This window comes from Dipodomys ordii, unplaced genomic scaffold (genome assembly GCF_000151885.1).
Source record: "Dipodomys ordii isolate 6190 unplaced genomic scaffold, Dord_2.0 Scaffold113, whole genome shotgun sequence".
NCBI classification, from domain to species: domain Eukaryota; kingdom Metazoa; phylum Chordata; class Mammalia; order Rodentia; family Heteromyidae; genus Dipodomys; species Dipodomys ordii.
Window position 1 is genome coordinate 1,972,649 of NW_012267329.1, and position 14,523 is coordinate 1,987,171.

General features: G+C 42.1%; 1 protein-coding gene across 2 annotated transcripts in view; it reads left to right on the forward strand.

Moving 5' to 3' along the window:
• Nucleotides 1–14,523, forward strand: part of Galnt18 (polypeptide N-acetylgalactosaminyltransferase 18) — a 321,219-nt gene that overhangs the window by 264,703 nt on the left and 41,993 nt on the right. For both annotated transcript variants that reach the window (XM_013028804.1, XM_013028806.1), the window contains 2 exons: nucleotides 1,867–2,004; nucleotides 8,215–8,310. In XM_013028804.1, the coding sequence (XP_012884258.1) occupies nucleotides 1,867–2,004; nucleotides 8,215–8,310 (234 nt within the window). The remainder of the gene's footprint in view (nucleotides 1–1,866; nucleotides 2,005–8,214; nucleotides 8,311–14,523) is intronic.

Sequence of the window (14,523 nt, forward strand, 5' to 3'; positions counted from 1 at the left end):
AAGCTGGAAGTGGCACTGTGGCTCAAGTGGTAGAGCACTAGCCTTGAGCTGAAGAGCTGAGGGACAGTGCCCAGGCCCAGAGTTCAGGCCCCACAACCAGACCCCCCCAAAAAAATAGATGGATTATGGTTCCATCCCTCTTCTTCCTTACTGCCTCTGCTTCTTTCCCTGCCTAACATGGTATGCAGAGTCTCCCACGGGCTATTTATAGAACAGAACTGCTCCCTGACCACATTCAATCCCAAGTTAGTAAGAATCCAAAGAAACCCCCACTGCTTCAACCGCTGCCTTAATTGAAAGTCAGTTTGCTTATCAATAAACAGAAAGTCAACCTACAGCAAAGCATCAATATTTTCTTAAGCAAGGAACTCTAAACCAATCCCTATTTCTCTTGTCCAAAGACAAGCTAAGTGTCAGGGATGCTCATGTGGTGCTTAGCTGACAGCTTTTCTTTAGGTTTGGCTGCAAGAACTTTTTGGTCTCTGTGGGGTGGGTAAATGTTAGTCTCTTAGGGCTGCCAAAACAAATTACCATAAACTTGTGGTTTAAATAACAGAAATTTGTTCTCTAATTGTTCTAGAAGCCAGCAGTCTAAAATCTAGGTGCTGGCAGGGTCATGCTGCCTCTGATGGCTTTAGAGAATAATTATTTTTTGTCTCCTTCAGCTTCAGGTGGCTCTTGGAATTCCTTGGCTTATGGATACACCACTTCAATCTCTGCTCTATCTCTACATGGTTCTCACCTTGGTGTGTCTCTGTGGATTCAAATTTCCTTTCTTTTCTCTTATGAAGATAGAAGCCATTGGAAGTCCACCAAAAATACAAAATTTCATCTTGAGATTTCAAACTGATTATATCTCCACCTTTCTCTCTCTCTCTCTCTTTCTCTCTCTCTCTGCCTCTGCCTCTTTTTCCATCGTTCTCTCTCTTTTTCTCATCATGTCTTTTGTTCTGGCTTTCTGTTAGTTAAATAGAGATGGAGTACCTCAGATTTGTCTGCCCAGGTTAGCTTTGAATCCTGATCCTCAGAGCACAGCCTCTTAATTAGCTAGGATTAAAGGAGTGAGCCACTGGTTCCTGGCTCCAAACAGATTATATTTTTAAGGAAACTGTAATGACAAATTCAGAGTTTCCCAGTAGACATGAACTTTGGAGGATGAAAGACATCAGCAAACTACATAGTGGAAAAAGAGGATGGTATGTTCATTGGTTTTTAAGAATAAGATGGTTTACATATTTCTCAATGTATTCCCCATCCTCTGATAAAGGAGTTGTTCGAGTTGACAATAAATACACACTACAGAGATTCTGAACCATTAAAACAGAAAAGCCAAAGTCAATTAATAAACAGGAAGTGAGTTGGTATTCTGCAATATAAGTTTAGCAATGAGCTGGTTCTGGAGCTCCTGAGAGGTTAGAGTAGATATGGGCACTCCAGTGGAGTGTTTCTCTCTCACCTTTTATAGGATCATAAGGAGAGTAGCAAACTTTGCTCCAATTCTATGTGCAGAAAGACAAGTTTCTCATGGGAACCAAGAATTTTAAGAAAACACAGAGGCCATCCTGAGACAGATTCTGCTGGAGGGTCTCCATAAAAGCTGACACCCATGTTAAATTGTAGTCAAATATAATCTAAAAATCCAGCATCTTTATTTCCAAAGCTGCCCTTATGTTTTAGATTTCTAATGGTGATGGTTCTGGGGCAAAGGTATGTGTGGAGGACTGAGTGAGTTAACTTTCTACAGCATTTGGTTAGCAGAAAGTTTCTGCAAATCTTGGTTTAGGGACACTGGGTCATACTGAGGTGGGTTCTGGGAAAGCCTCTAACCTAGTGATGGCCACATCTCTGCCCCCATTCCCTATACAGGACTCAGGAATTGACATCGGAGACATCAGTGCACGGAAGGCTCTGAGGAAACAGCTTCAGTGCAAGACCTTCCGGTGGTACCTGGTCAGCGTGTACCCAGAGATGAGGATGTACTCTGACATCATTGCCTACGGGGTGGTAAGGAACCAGTCTCTTCTGGGATTCATTTAGATTCAGACTGAAATCAGAACCAGAAAGAGGTGTGGAAAAGAAATGAAAAAGAAAGAACAAGCCACCTGTGACCACTCACTTGAGGACCTGTGCTAGACCCAAGGACTCAGTGTGGGGGACAACATTTGCATTTACTACCCAAACGTTTCTAGTTCTTTAGGAGAGCAGTTCAGCTCTGGCTATGAGCCTGTATATTCCTCTTACTAAAATATATAAAGAAGCAGTTAGCTGAAGAATACAAATATCATAACCAGCACCCACTGTTTTTCCAACTGGAGTGCCACCCAGTATGCCCCCCTACTAAGGAGGACTAAGGAGATAGAACCTCTGACTTACATGCAGAGCCATTCTGGGAAGAGTTCTTGGAAAAAATAACCTTCTTCAGTTCACTGTATTTTGAAGGATGCTGTAGTCTTGCTTTTTGATGAACACAAAGCTGTTTGTCTCCAATGTGAGGCAGTGAATAGGGGAAGAATGTAGAGAATAGAGAATAGGGCTGTAGTCAGGCAGACCTGATCTAGACAACCACTTCCCAGGCAAGCATCAAATAGGATGAATTAATAATGCTCTCATAAGATAGATGGTAGTCTGAGAAATGTAATTGATTCCTTTCCTTCTTCCTTCTTCCTTTCCTCCTTCATTCCTTCCATCTTACCTACCTACCTACCTTCTTCTCTTTCTTTCTGTGTATATGGGTACCAAGGCTTGAACTTGGGTTTCACACTCTCACTAAGTTTTCTTGTTCACAGTTGGTGCTCTGCCGCTTAAGCTTAAAATGCTTAAAATACTTCGAACTCTTCCACAATAAATTCTATTCTCCCAATATTTCTAAGACCCAACAGCTCTTAATGTATTGTAAATTGTACCTGACTGATTTTGAGATATCTAGTTTTTTTCTGACTTATATAGTCCAAAACACATACTTTTTTCAATGATAGTTACGTCTTAGGATTATTGTATGGGACTCCTTTCATTTTCTTCATGTTTCAGGTGAAGAAGAAGGGGAAAAGTGTTTTGTCTCACTCCCACATATAGTCAGCAGTGAAATTCAGTCTGAAATATCAGCTGGTACCACCCTAGTTTCTAACCTTGTAGTGTCCTCTCAGACCTTTTTGATCTCCCAGGATTAGAACTTGAAAGCAAATTGAAGCCTCTTGTTTGATTCCTTATGGTCAGGGCTGAGTTCAAGGCCTGCTGCAGGGAACATAAAGGACAGAGCATTTACCTGGGAGTAGGAAGTGTCTTTCCTGTGAGACTCTTCCTCAGAGTTTTCTGTGAACCTCCCATTTTAACTTTCTAGGATATTAGAAGATGTACAACTGGGACTTAAGAACTACCCAGCATGTCTGTTGTCCATGAGGCTAGTCTGTAGAAAAGAGTCATGTCCTCCTATGAGAGTCTATATGCATGGTTGGCACATTCCAAGAGAACTGCCCAGTGGCCTCTCCACTTCTCAGGCTGGTAGAATTTTGAGGTCAGCAAATGCCTCTGGTGGTGCTGCCCAGCTCTTATCTAAGCTATCTTGCTATCACTATGGAAACAAGCCACATTGATTGTGCCCATCAGTCCTCTCTGTCACCAAGACCTTCCAAGTACATAGTTTTCCTGAAGCCCATTCTCTTCTCCATAGTAGGCTGTGCATTAGGCACAGGCCTAAAAGGATAGTGATGCTTCTCTGGCTCCAGAGAAGATATTGGCTCCAAGTGTTTGTGAGCACAGGGCCAGCTTCTGGTCCTCTGGTCTCAGAAGGCTGTCAGCTATACCTATACAAGATTAACTAAGTCTACCTGGAGAGGCAGTGGAAGGTAACAGTGGAAGTGTTGGCCGGTGGCCTTTGCAGTTCTGTGTCTTGGCCAAAGGCATTTTCATCTTCCAAGAAGAAATACCTCATTTCATGTACATGTGCATCAGACTTATTGTGTAGCCTTCTTGGTGCCAGATGCAGAAATATTTGATTAGCTAAATAGTAATTTATGTGTCTACTGTTGTGATCTAGGTCTGTCTAGGCAGTTTTCACTCTGTCATGCTGAAAACTATCCACTCATATTCCCAAATGGCTGAGCTGTGTTAGCTATCCCTGTGGCTAGTGGAAGTCTGACCCCATGCACATTCATCTACTAGGCTTTCCTCTCTCTCTTTGCCTTCTCCACAACAATGTCACTTTCTACCTTCTACATGAGTAGAGACACAGGCTGGTTAAGGAGTATAATAAACTCTTAATGGAGGAAGTGGGATGAAGATGAGCCAAGCAAGATGCAGCCACAGAAAGACGAGGATTTACTGAGTCTCAATTGTTCTACCTATTAGTTTTATTTTAAAATAGAGGAATAGGATGTATTTTCAAAGGCAGAATTTCTTTTATCTTACTTCATTCCAACTCATACCCAAACTACTTTGCTCAGATCAATTAGGCCAGTGTCAAGTCTATAGACCATCCCAATCATCTACAAATAGGTCCCATGACGGCTTCTGCAGGCAAGAAGATATGTGTATTCTAGTGTGTAGGTATGGGCTGCTGAATTCCCTATCTGGGAGATGGAGTAACTTTGGAAGAATAGCTCTGTTGCTCTGTTACTCTGTTACTGCCAAGAAACATGGAGAATCATCTAGAAATGGACATGCCTGCCTTCTGAACTCTTGTTTTGCACTTACTTGCTATGTAATCTTGACAATGTATATAATCTTTTTTTTTATTGTGAGAATGTGTATAATCTTAATGATTATAGTAAACCATTTCATGGGACATCTTATTATCTCAGGATTGTGCCTATTTGTGTGACAGAAAGAGTTTGGGCATCGGGGTCAGGCTGTATCTCTGCCACTTGCTCAATTGCAATGCTATTCATTCATTCCTTCATTTTCTTTTTCTTTTTTTGGGGGGGGGGAGGGGTCCGGTCATGGGGCCTAAGCTCTTAGCCTGGGCACTGTCCTTCAGCTCTTCAGCTCAAGGCTAGCACTCTACCACTTGAGTCACAGTGCCACTTCCAGCTTTTTTCTTTTTGTTTATGTGGTGCTGAGGAATTGAACCCAGGGCCTCATGCATGCAAGGCAAGCACTCTACCACTGAGCCACCTTCCCAGCCCCGCATTCCTTCATTTTCTGCACATACTCATTCAACAGTTAGCAATTGTTTACTGTGTGCCCCAGCCCATGCAACATACATTGATAATGACTAGGACCCAGTCTGCAGACCAACAGGGGGACAGGCAAGGGAACAAGCAACTAGAAAAACATACTAAGTGTTACAAAAAGAGAAATGAGAGAGCTGGTGAAGCATAAAGCAGTGACTCCTAAGCCTGGGTCTGAAGGAGCTTCTAGCATGGCAGACAAGTTAAACTCAAAAGAAGGTATAGCTAGATAAAAAGGACAAAGGAAATAGTAGCGTGGAGAAATGTCCATACAGAGAGGAGAGCATCACAGACAGGGAGGTGAGGGAGAGCTTGCTGCTAGACTATGACTACAGATACTAAATTCCTTTTTTTTATTTATGTAGTGTCCAGTATATGGCAGACATGTCCTGTATTTTTTAGTCTTTAAATTGTTATTATAAAGGTGATGTACAGAGAGGTTACACTTATATAAGTCATGTAATGTGTACATTTCTTTTTAGACAATATCACCCCCTTCCTCATGCTTTCCAGGTTTTCCCCCTCCAGTCCCCACCTATAAGTTGCATAGTTGATTGTCAACATGGTATCTAATGAGTACCACTGCTGGGTTTGTTTACCCTTTGTCCCTCCATTTCTGTGCCTCCTTTTACCCTCCCAGAGACAGACAAATGAACAAACAAGACAAAAAGAGAAGAAAAGAAAAACAGAAACAAAGAAAAACTCTGTTTTCATTTCCTGGAGTTCATTTCAATAAATATTATTTCATATGATCAGAGGCACATAAGCATTTCACCTTTGGGAGAGATAATATCACCAACCTGGCTGGATTGTTTTGAGAATGAGATGCAGTTTATGTGGAAAACACTTCACATGTTACCTGAGACATAGGTGTGCTCATAAAAGCTAGTTTACTAAAAGGCTGTGAGGTTATAGTACTGATAGCAGCTAACAGTTATTGCACATTCTCTGTTTGCCCTGGGCTAAGCCCTTATAGATGTTATTTCACTTAATCCTCATAACAGCCCCGGGAAGTAGACACTATTATTATCCCTGTTTTCAAGAGAAGAAAACAGACAGTAAAGGAGTTCTATTTCTGTGTCTAAGACCACACAGGACTGAATTCCAGCCTGTATCTCTCAACTGCTTCACTAGACCCCTTGTTTAATAGTGGGCAGATGACACAGAGCCAGGGAAGACTTTAGCAAAAGATACCCACTCTCTTACCCAGAGGACAGCTTTAAGAACCCAATGAGCATGGATCAAGATGTATTGTACTCATAAATGACATGTTGGAATTGAAGCCCCTTTGTCCAACTACTTAATTTTTAAACTTTATCAATTAATTAATTAAATGAAAGAAAAAATAACCCAGGGAAAAGCCACAACTATCCTCAGGGCACCCTAAATCTTCCTCTTTGTAAAGCACTTAGCAGGTCTTAGAGTGGTTTTAATGCTTGGTTTTACATTGGTACTGATTCTCCATGGGCTGTAGAACAAATCCAAAGTATATCCTCATATTCTTCTTCCACAAAGTCAAGCCCAGGAATGGGTGCCAGTAGAGGATTGCTACCTGGATGCTCTGGTAGCCCCTGCCTACAGAGCAGATGTACATCCATTTGTATTTCTTCAGAACTAAGTATGGGAATGGGCTGTCATAACCCAGCCGAGCAAAAGAAGCTTTGTAGGAAGGTCAGAAAGGAATCTGATTTTGTGTCTTGTCCCCTTTGAATATTACACGTGTGCCTCTGGTCATCTGTTCAACAATATGTCCCTCAATGAAGCTTATTCTATTCCCACCACAAGAGAAGAGGACTCTATGACACTCAAACCAGCTTCCTTCTCTGTCTAGCTTCCTTCCTGTGATCCATTGTCTGAGTTTCCATGGATTCTTACTCCTCTCCTCTGTTCTAATCAGAGGATTTTAGGTTGGGAAGAAGAGAAACTCAGGCTAGCTCAAGGTAAAGCGAGGGTGGGTGAAGATACCACACATATAGGCATGGGAACTGAAGTATGGCCAGGCATGGACACATAAGCTGCAAAGCCATGAAGGCCATAGTGGGTCAGGGCGGTCTCTCTTAACCAGTAATTCTCTATACTACCTTGTGCATTATCTCATCCTTGATCCCAATTGATTTTCTCTGCTTGCACATAACACAATAGAAACACACACACACACACACACACGCACACACACACACACACACACACACACACACACACACACAAAATCTCAATGGTTCTACTAAGACCATAATCTCTGGATCTCATTTAGAGACCCAGGTAAGAGAATAAAGAGCTAGCCAGATTCCAAAAAGATAGGGGAGGAGAAAGAAACAAAATTACATTCTTTCTGAATTGTGAGGAGGTGCCCACTGTTCCATTCAACTTTGGCTAGTGAGCAGAGCTACATGGACAATAGTCTGTGCTTTCCACGAACTTGGTCTCTTAGGCCACAAGGCAACCTTGAACGTTGGCTCTACCCAGTCATGGTTTGCTGATTGTGAACACTTTGGAGCCATGAACCTGTGGGTTGAAGGTAAAAGATGTATCTACCTTTCTTGCTCCTACACTTTGCTTCTCCTCCTCTCTCATTGGACCTCCTGCTCTGGCAGGCCCTTAGCAGTTAGGCCACTACTGGTACCTGACCAAGCCTCTGCTGGATCTGTAGGAAGCAGAGAAGTCTGGCCCCTTCCAGGCCTAAAATCAGTTAAAGTGTTGCCTCAACTATGAAAATCAAAGACTTTTTTGAGGGCCCTTAAAGACCATTGTCTACCCCAGCTAAGGATGAGTGGAAGGGCCAGTATGAAGCACCATCTTGTATGTACACATGTATGTGTTCTCCTGCGTTTCCTCAGACTATCTCAGCTCCCAAGTCAGCTCATTGTTGAAGGACATGTGTGTTTCACCTTGAATGTAAGGCAAAAGCTGGGCCTGCTGACTCCACTCAAGGGATTTGGGGTTGATTATGGAGATGAATCTGTCAGGAGAATTCTTGCTTCTCCTGAATTAACGTGTGTTTCCTTTCTTCTTTTTTCTTTGGTGTGGCTGTTTCTCCTCTAATGTTCAGCTGCAGAATTCCCTGAAGACGGATCTGTGTCTTGATCAGGGGCCAGACACAGAGAATGTTCCCATCATGTACATCTGCCATGGGATGACACCTCAGGTGAGCGCTCAAAGAGACCCCTGTGCCAGGAGTGTGCACGTGGTGTCTGACATCGGGAAAATAGTTCCGTTCTGCCATGGCTGCCCTGGGTTCAGCAATCTCTGGTTTGCATCATGAATTATTCCAATGGTCCTAAGAAGAGAATTAGGCATGCCTTGCCTAGAAGGAACTGAAAGAGTAGATCCTAGTTGCAAGATTCTCTGGGGTGAGGAGGAAGAGAGTTCATTTCTAAGGTAACTTGTCTCCATTGAGAAGAATGTGGGTAAAATACAATCCTGTTTTAGTAGTTGAGTCATCCCTAGCAGAAGGGAGCCTGATAATGCGCCCTAGCTCACTGATGTGCTCCAGTCCTCATAGAGTGCCATGTTAGGATGTCCAGGCCCTGCACTAGAATAGCTCATAACTGGTGAACAAATGAATCCATGAGACTCCTTACCAGGTCTTATGACCTGCTCCTAGTAGAGAGCAAAGGTCAGCTACAAGAAAAATAAGTTACCCTTGAAATTTTGCATTTGAGCCAGGTACCAGTAGCTCACACTTAAAATCCTAACTACTCAAGAGGCTGAGACCTGAGGATCAAGGTTTTAAGCCAGTCCAGGCAGACAAATTCAATACTCTTATCTCCAATTAACCAGCAAAATGCCAGAAGTGGAGCTGCGGCTCAAGTGATAGAGCACCAGTTTTGAGTAGAAAAGCCAAATGGAGCAAGAACATGAAGCCCTGAGTTCAATTCCTAGTACCAGTGCACACACAAAATCCTCCATTTCTAGTCTCAGCTTCAGGTAAGTGAAGAGGATGCCAAGACACAGGCAGGAGACATAGTATATTCAACAAAGCATACTAGACAGCTATGGACCAAGAATACCATAGAATGGCCGGTTCTGAATTCTTAACATTTCCAGAGTGTCCTTAGCTCCAAAAAAACCCAACAATGATTTTCAAGCAGTATTACTATATTTATATAGTTGCATAATTGCAACTCTATATTGAAAAGAGTTGCCAGCTGTACATCACCTTTATAATAACAATTAAAAAAAGGAGTTGCCACCTGCCTAAGTACCTGACTAAAGAATATCACAACATGTATGACTCTGCATATGAATGATGACACTTCCTGGTACTTGTTCATTGTGATCCTACCACCTTGTTGTTTTGAGCTATGACATTACTGGATAGTTAATTATGGGTCAATAGATCACACTCTCCTTACACATCCTAACATATCATTCTTTTTTAAAATATATTTATATTATCTTTAAGTAGTTGTACAAAGGAGTCACCATTTAACAAAGCAATTAATAAATATAATGCATCTTGATCAATGTCACTCTTTTCATCCACTATAATTGCCAACACCACCCTTCCTTCAGTTTTCTTAATTTTGTAGGATATGTACTGAATTTTATGAATACATTCACACACACACACACACACACACACACACACATACACCAAGAATTCTTTTTTTTTTGTCAGTTGTGGGGCTTGAACTCAGGGCCTGGGCACTGTCTCTGAGCTCTTTTGTTCAAAGTTAGCACTCTACCATTTTAAGCCACAGCTTCACTTCAGGTTTTTGAGTGGTTAATTGGAGATGTGAGTCTCACAGGGACTATTCTGCCCAGGTTTGCTTTGAACCCATGATCCTCAGATCTCAGCCTTCTGAATAGCTAGATGTATAGGCATGAGCCACTGGCACCCAGCCTTATTCTTTATTATATAATAATGTGATTTTTTGATGGGTGACTATTTTTACATAAACTTTTATTGTTATATAACATATATACAGAAAACAGATGAATAGTAAGTATACAACATAATGAACTTCCAAGGAGTGAGCACTTGTATAACAAACACCCAAATTAAAAGCCAAAATGTACCACTGCCTGACTTTGTATTTTTCATAAACGTGAGCCTATCATATATACCTTCTGTATTATCCTCTCTACATGTGCAAGATTACAGCATGCTGTTACATGTTGTCATTCGCTCACTTGTATTATTGTATACTGTTTCACACTAGGATATGCTTAGTTTATTAGTTGGAAGTACTGTGAGTCTTGTTGTAATGCAACATCCTTGCTGGGTTTTTTTGGTACATATACACATTCATTTCTTTGGGATTTACACATAGGAGTGGAACTTCTAAGTCTTTGGGTTGGTATTTGTTTACTTTTGGTAGATATTGCCTGTATTACTCTGCTCAGGCTACCAAAACAAAATACCACAGGTTGTGTGGCTTAAACAACAGAAATAAATACCTTTCTTGTTGTTCTGAAGAGACTGGGAAATTCAAGATCAAAATAGCAGCCATCTCTGGTACGGATCCTCTTCCTGGCTTCTTTTTTCTGTGCTCACATGAAATGAGAGAGAAATAGAACAAGCTCTCTTTGTCTTACTTACAAGGACACTAATGCTATTTGATCATCAACCCTTATGACCTCTCTTAACCTTAATCTGAAGTTGGAGAAGTTTTAGTGTATTCACATTGCAGGGGAGGGGAAGATAAAGAAGACTTGTGAAGAAAATACTATGTAGCACATGATAAAGAGATCTAGAATGTGAGTACTAGACTTTACCTTCTTGGAAGAAGCCAGGACACAGAGAGCTGGGAGGGAATGATGAGGGGAAGCAGTTGGACTATTGGATTCTACAATGCTTGGCCACAGAGAGAATTGGTGTTGAATTGCACCATCACTGCAGGAAAGGGAATAATGGTGCTAAAGGTAGTACAGAAATCATTAAGGTTGCTGCTCCCACCAGAGACTCTGGAAGTGAGGCTGACATCCCCTCTGCCATTCCCTAGACCTGGAGGGAGGACATTCAGGCAAAAGGATTATCTTCAAATCTATTGTAATTTGCCTCACTGCTTTTTAGACTTGTTTGGGACTTCCCATCCCTTTCTTCATTCTTGATTTTGGAATGGGAATGTCTCTCCATTGCCTGTCCAACCCTTGTACCTTAGAAGTACACAATCTGTCTGACTTCATAGACTTTAGGTTTGGTATTGGGATGAGTTTAAGACCTTTGAAATGTTGAGATGGAAAGAATGTGCTTTGCATGCCTTTATAGCATGAATTTGAGCAGGGCAGAATTCTATGGACTACATTATGCCCTGTCCCAAATTCATTTGTTGAAATTCTAATTCTGGCAGTATTTGAGTAAGCAGTGATTAAGGTTAAGGAAGGTCATAAGGGTGATCTATAGAATTTATGTCCTCTAGAGAATAAGCAGCAGAGAGCTCCCTTTGCTAGCTCTCTGTCTAGGTGTGAAAGGCTCAGTAAGAAGGCAGCTGTCAGATACTTTTCCTCATCAGAAACCAAACTGACTTACATTTTGATCTTGGACTTCCCAGCCCCCGGAGCAGTGAGAAATTCAATTTCTGTCATTTAAACCATTCAGTCTATGGTATTTTGTTAGGGTAGCTTAAACCAGCTGATATACTGCCAAAATGTTTTCCAACTTTAAATTCTTTTGTCAGCTGTTTATTAGAGTTCTAGCAGTTTCACAACCCATTGTTGGTCAGTTTTTTGTATTATCTATATTTTAGTAGATATTGTGCTCTCACATTGTATTATAATTTGTATTTCACTGATTAGAAGTGAAGTTGGGCACCTGAAATTTCAGCTTAGGACCTCCTCATGCGGTCCTTGTGTGGGCCACAGTGGCCTGGTCACAAGTCATTTAGGGCTTTTTGTAAATTTCCTCTCAGCTTTCAAATCCTTCCAGTTTTATCTGGGCCCTCAGCCACATGTTGGGTGTTGGACTGAATGGAGGCTTCCTATTTTCAGCCAGCTGCAGATAATTCGATGTGGGACCCGTCTGTGTTGTGTCTGGAGGACACACAATCTGTGTGTGTGTGTGTGTGTGTCTGGCTTCAGCTGGATTTTGAAACCAGTTTGCCCACGTCTAATTGCTAGCTTTGAAAATTTGAAGTTGTGGAATCTTGGCAAGGCTTCTTAATCTGGGCCTATTTTCTTATTTGTAGAATGTAGATTTTTCAAAAGTGCTAGGGTTTGAATGTGTCCTCAGGGGATTTGTGTATTGAAATTTACTCACCATTGTGAGACATTAAGAGAGTGGAAGTTCCATTGAACTATGGTATTTAGAGATACAGCCTTTAAGAGATAATTAGAATGAGCTGTGGTCATTAAGATAGAGTCCCCAGATTTAATCCCTGAGACTTTCTAAGAAGAGATAGAGAAACAAAGAATAGACATACGTGTGTATGCTTTTTCCCTCTTGCCATGTGAGTGTAAATAACTTGTTTTTCTTTTTTTTTTTTTTAATTCAGGGCTTAGGCTCTTTTTCGTCAAGGCTAATGCTATATACTACTTTGAGCCACAGCTCCACTTCTAGTTTTCTGGTGGTTAATTGGAGGTAAGAATCTCAGGAACTTTCCTGCCTGGGCTGGCTTGAAACCATGAGCCTCAGATCTTAGCCTCCTGAGTAGCTAGGATAACAGGCAAGAGCCACCAGCACCCAGATGTCTTTTATTTATAAAGCAGCCAACTTCGGGCTGGGAAGGTGCTCAGTGGTAGAGCACTTGCCTTGTGGCATGAGGTCCTGGGTTCAATTCCTCAGCACCACATAAGCAGAAAATGCCTGAAGTGGCGCTGTAGCTCAAGTGGTAAAGTACTAGCCTTGATCTGAAGAGCTGAGGGACAGTGCCCAGGCCCAGAGTTCAGGCCCCATAACCGACAAAAAAAAAGCAACCAGCTTCAGGTATTTTATTGTAGTAAAGCAAAACAGAATGCAAATGATATATACCTAAAGGTTGTGAAGATTTAACACATGTAAACAAACTATTTAATGTAAATTAATGCATTAAATAATGGCACATCAATGCTATTAGAATTTCTATGATGATGGTATCATCATAGTAACTACCATGCAAGCCCGACTCTTGCTTAGTATAAATACCATCAAGGGCCCTGCCCACAACCTGTACTGAACTTGACTTCATCTACCATATGCCATGGGTACCTGCCCTAGTCCAAACCTACACATCGACGCTTGGAGCATCACTGAATTGCTATAGCAGCAACAGGGCAGTGGAGCCGTACAGGGAAAGGGCACAAGAGGGGACATCAGGAGGCCCTGAGTTCTAGTCTTGATCTTGACACACAGAACCTCTTCTTGTCCTTTAATTTGTTTTACTATTTTATTAGGTCATGAATTTACTCTAAATATGCAAAGACTAAGTTCAGTGAATCCCTGCTTTGTATATATTAATTACCATCACCATCCACATTGCATTTGTCCTCTTGGTCAGTGTCACCACCTAGAAGTAATGACTATTCTGATTCTTCCCACTGTTGCCTAGTTGCAGATGGGCCTGTCTTCCTATCTGTAATGATGGAGCTAGACTAAGACATCTCTAAGCCCAGATCCACCAGCTCTGACAACCTGCTTATCTCTCATTCCTTTGTTCTGAAATGCAGCTGGCTCAGAAAGCTGCGTGTTTGTTCTGTGCTTACCAGAAATGGTGGGAGCTGCCTTTGTAACTCAGCTGCTTGGTGTGGAGCTGCAGCAAGTCTCAAAATCTTGGTTCCCCATTTTCTATCTCTCAGAGCCACAGAGCCCTCTGGTACCTGGCTGTGCGGGGGACATTGGGGCCGATCGTCCTCTCTACCAGTCTCACACTGAGATTCATAGCTGTGAAGGCCTAAAGGCCAGACTCAGGTCACACATTGTGCAGAGCAGAAAGCCATAAGGCTCAGCTATAGCAGGAATCAGCTAAGACCTCCCTGCCCAGAGAATTAGTAAGGCCAGGAAAAAAATAAAAAACAGATTATCCTAGAGATGGCCTGTGTCTCCCTGGCCTGATTTCCTACACATCCAGTCAACATAAAGGCAAGGGCAGGGACCAGTGATAAGGATGGAGTGATTGGGATGGGAAATGATCTGGGAAGAGTTGGGGGAGTGGAGTCAGGACTTCTGGCTGGCAGGATTTCCCAAAAAATGCCTCTTCTAACCCTCAAGAAGTCCACTTGCTCCTAGAGAGGATGAGAAAAGGAGATGCTTTGGGATGTGTTACCCAAGGAAAAAGTCCAGGTGGAGTATTTCTCAAGAGACTGTGGGTGAACACAGGTCCCAAGAGTGCTCTGGAACCCTCAGGTTTGATTTGTCCAATCAGATGTCCAGCATACATTTCCAGGGATGCTGAGCTCTCCTCGTGGCCGTTCTCAGCAAAATCAAGAGCTACGTATGCAC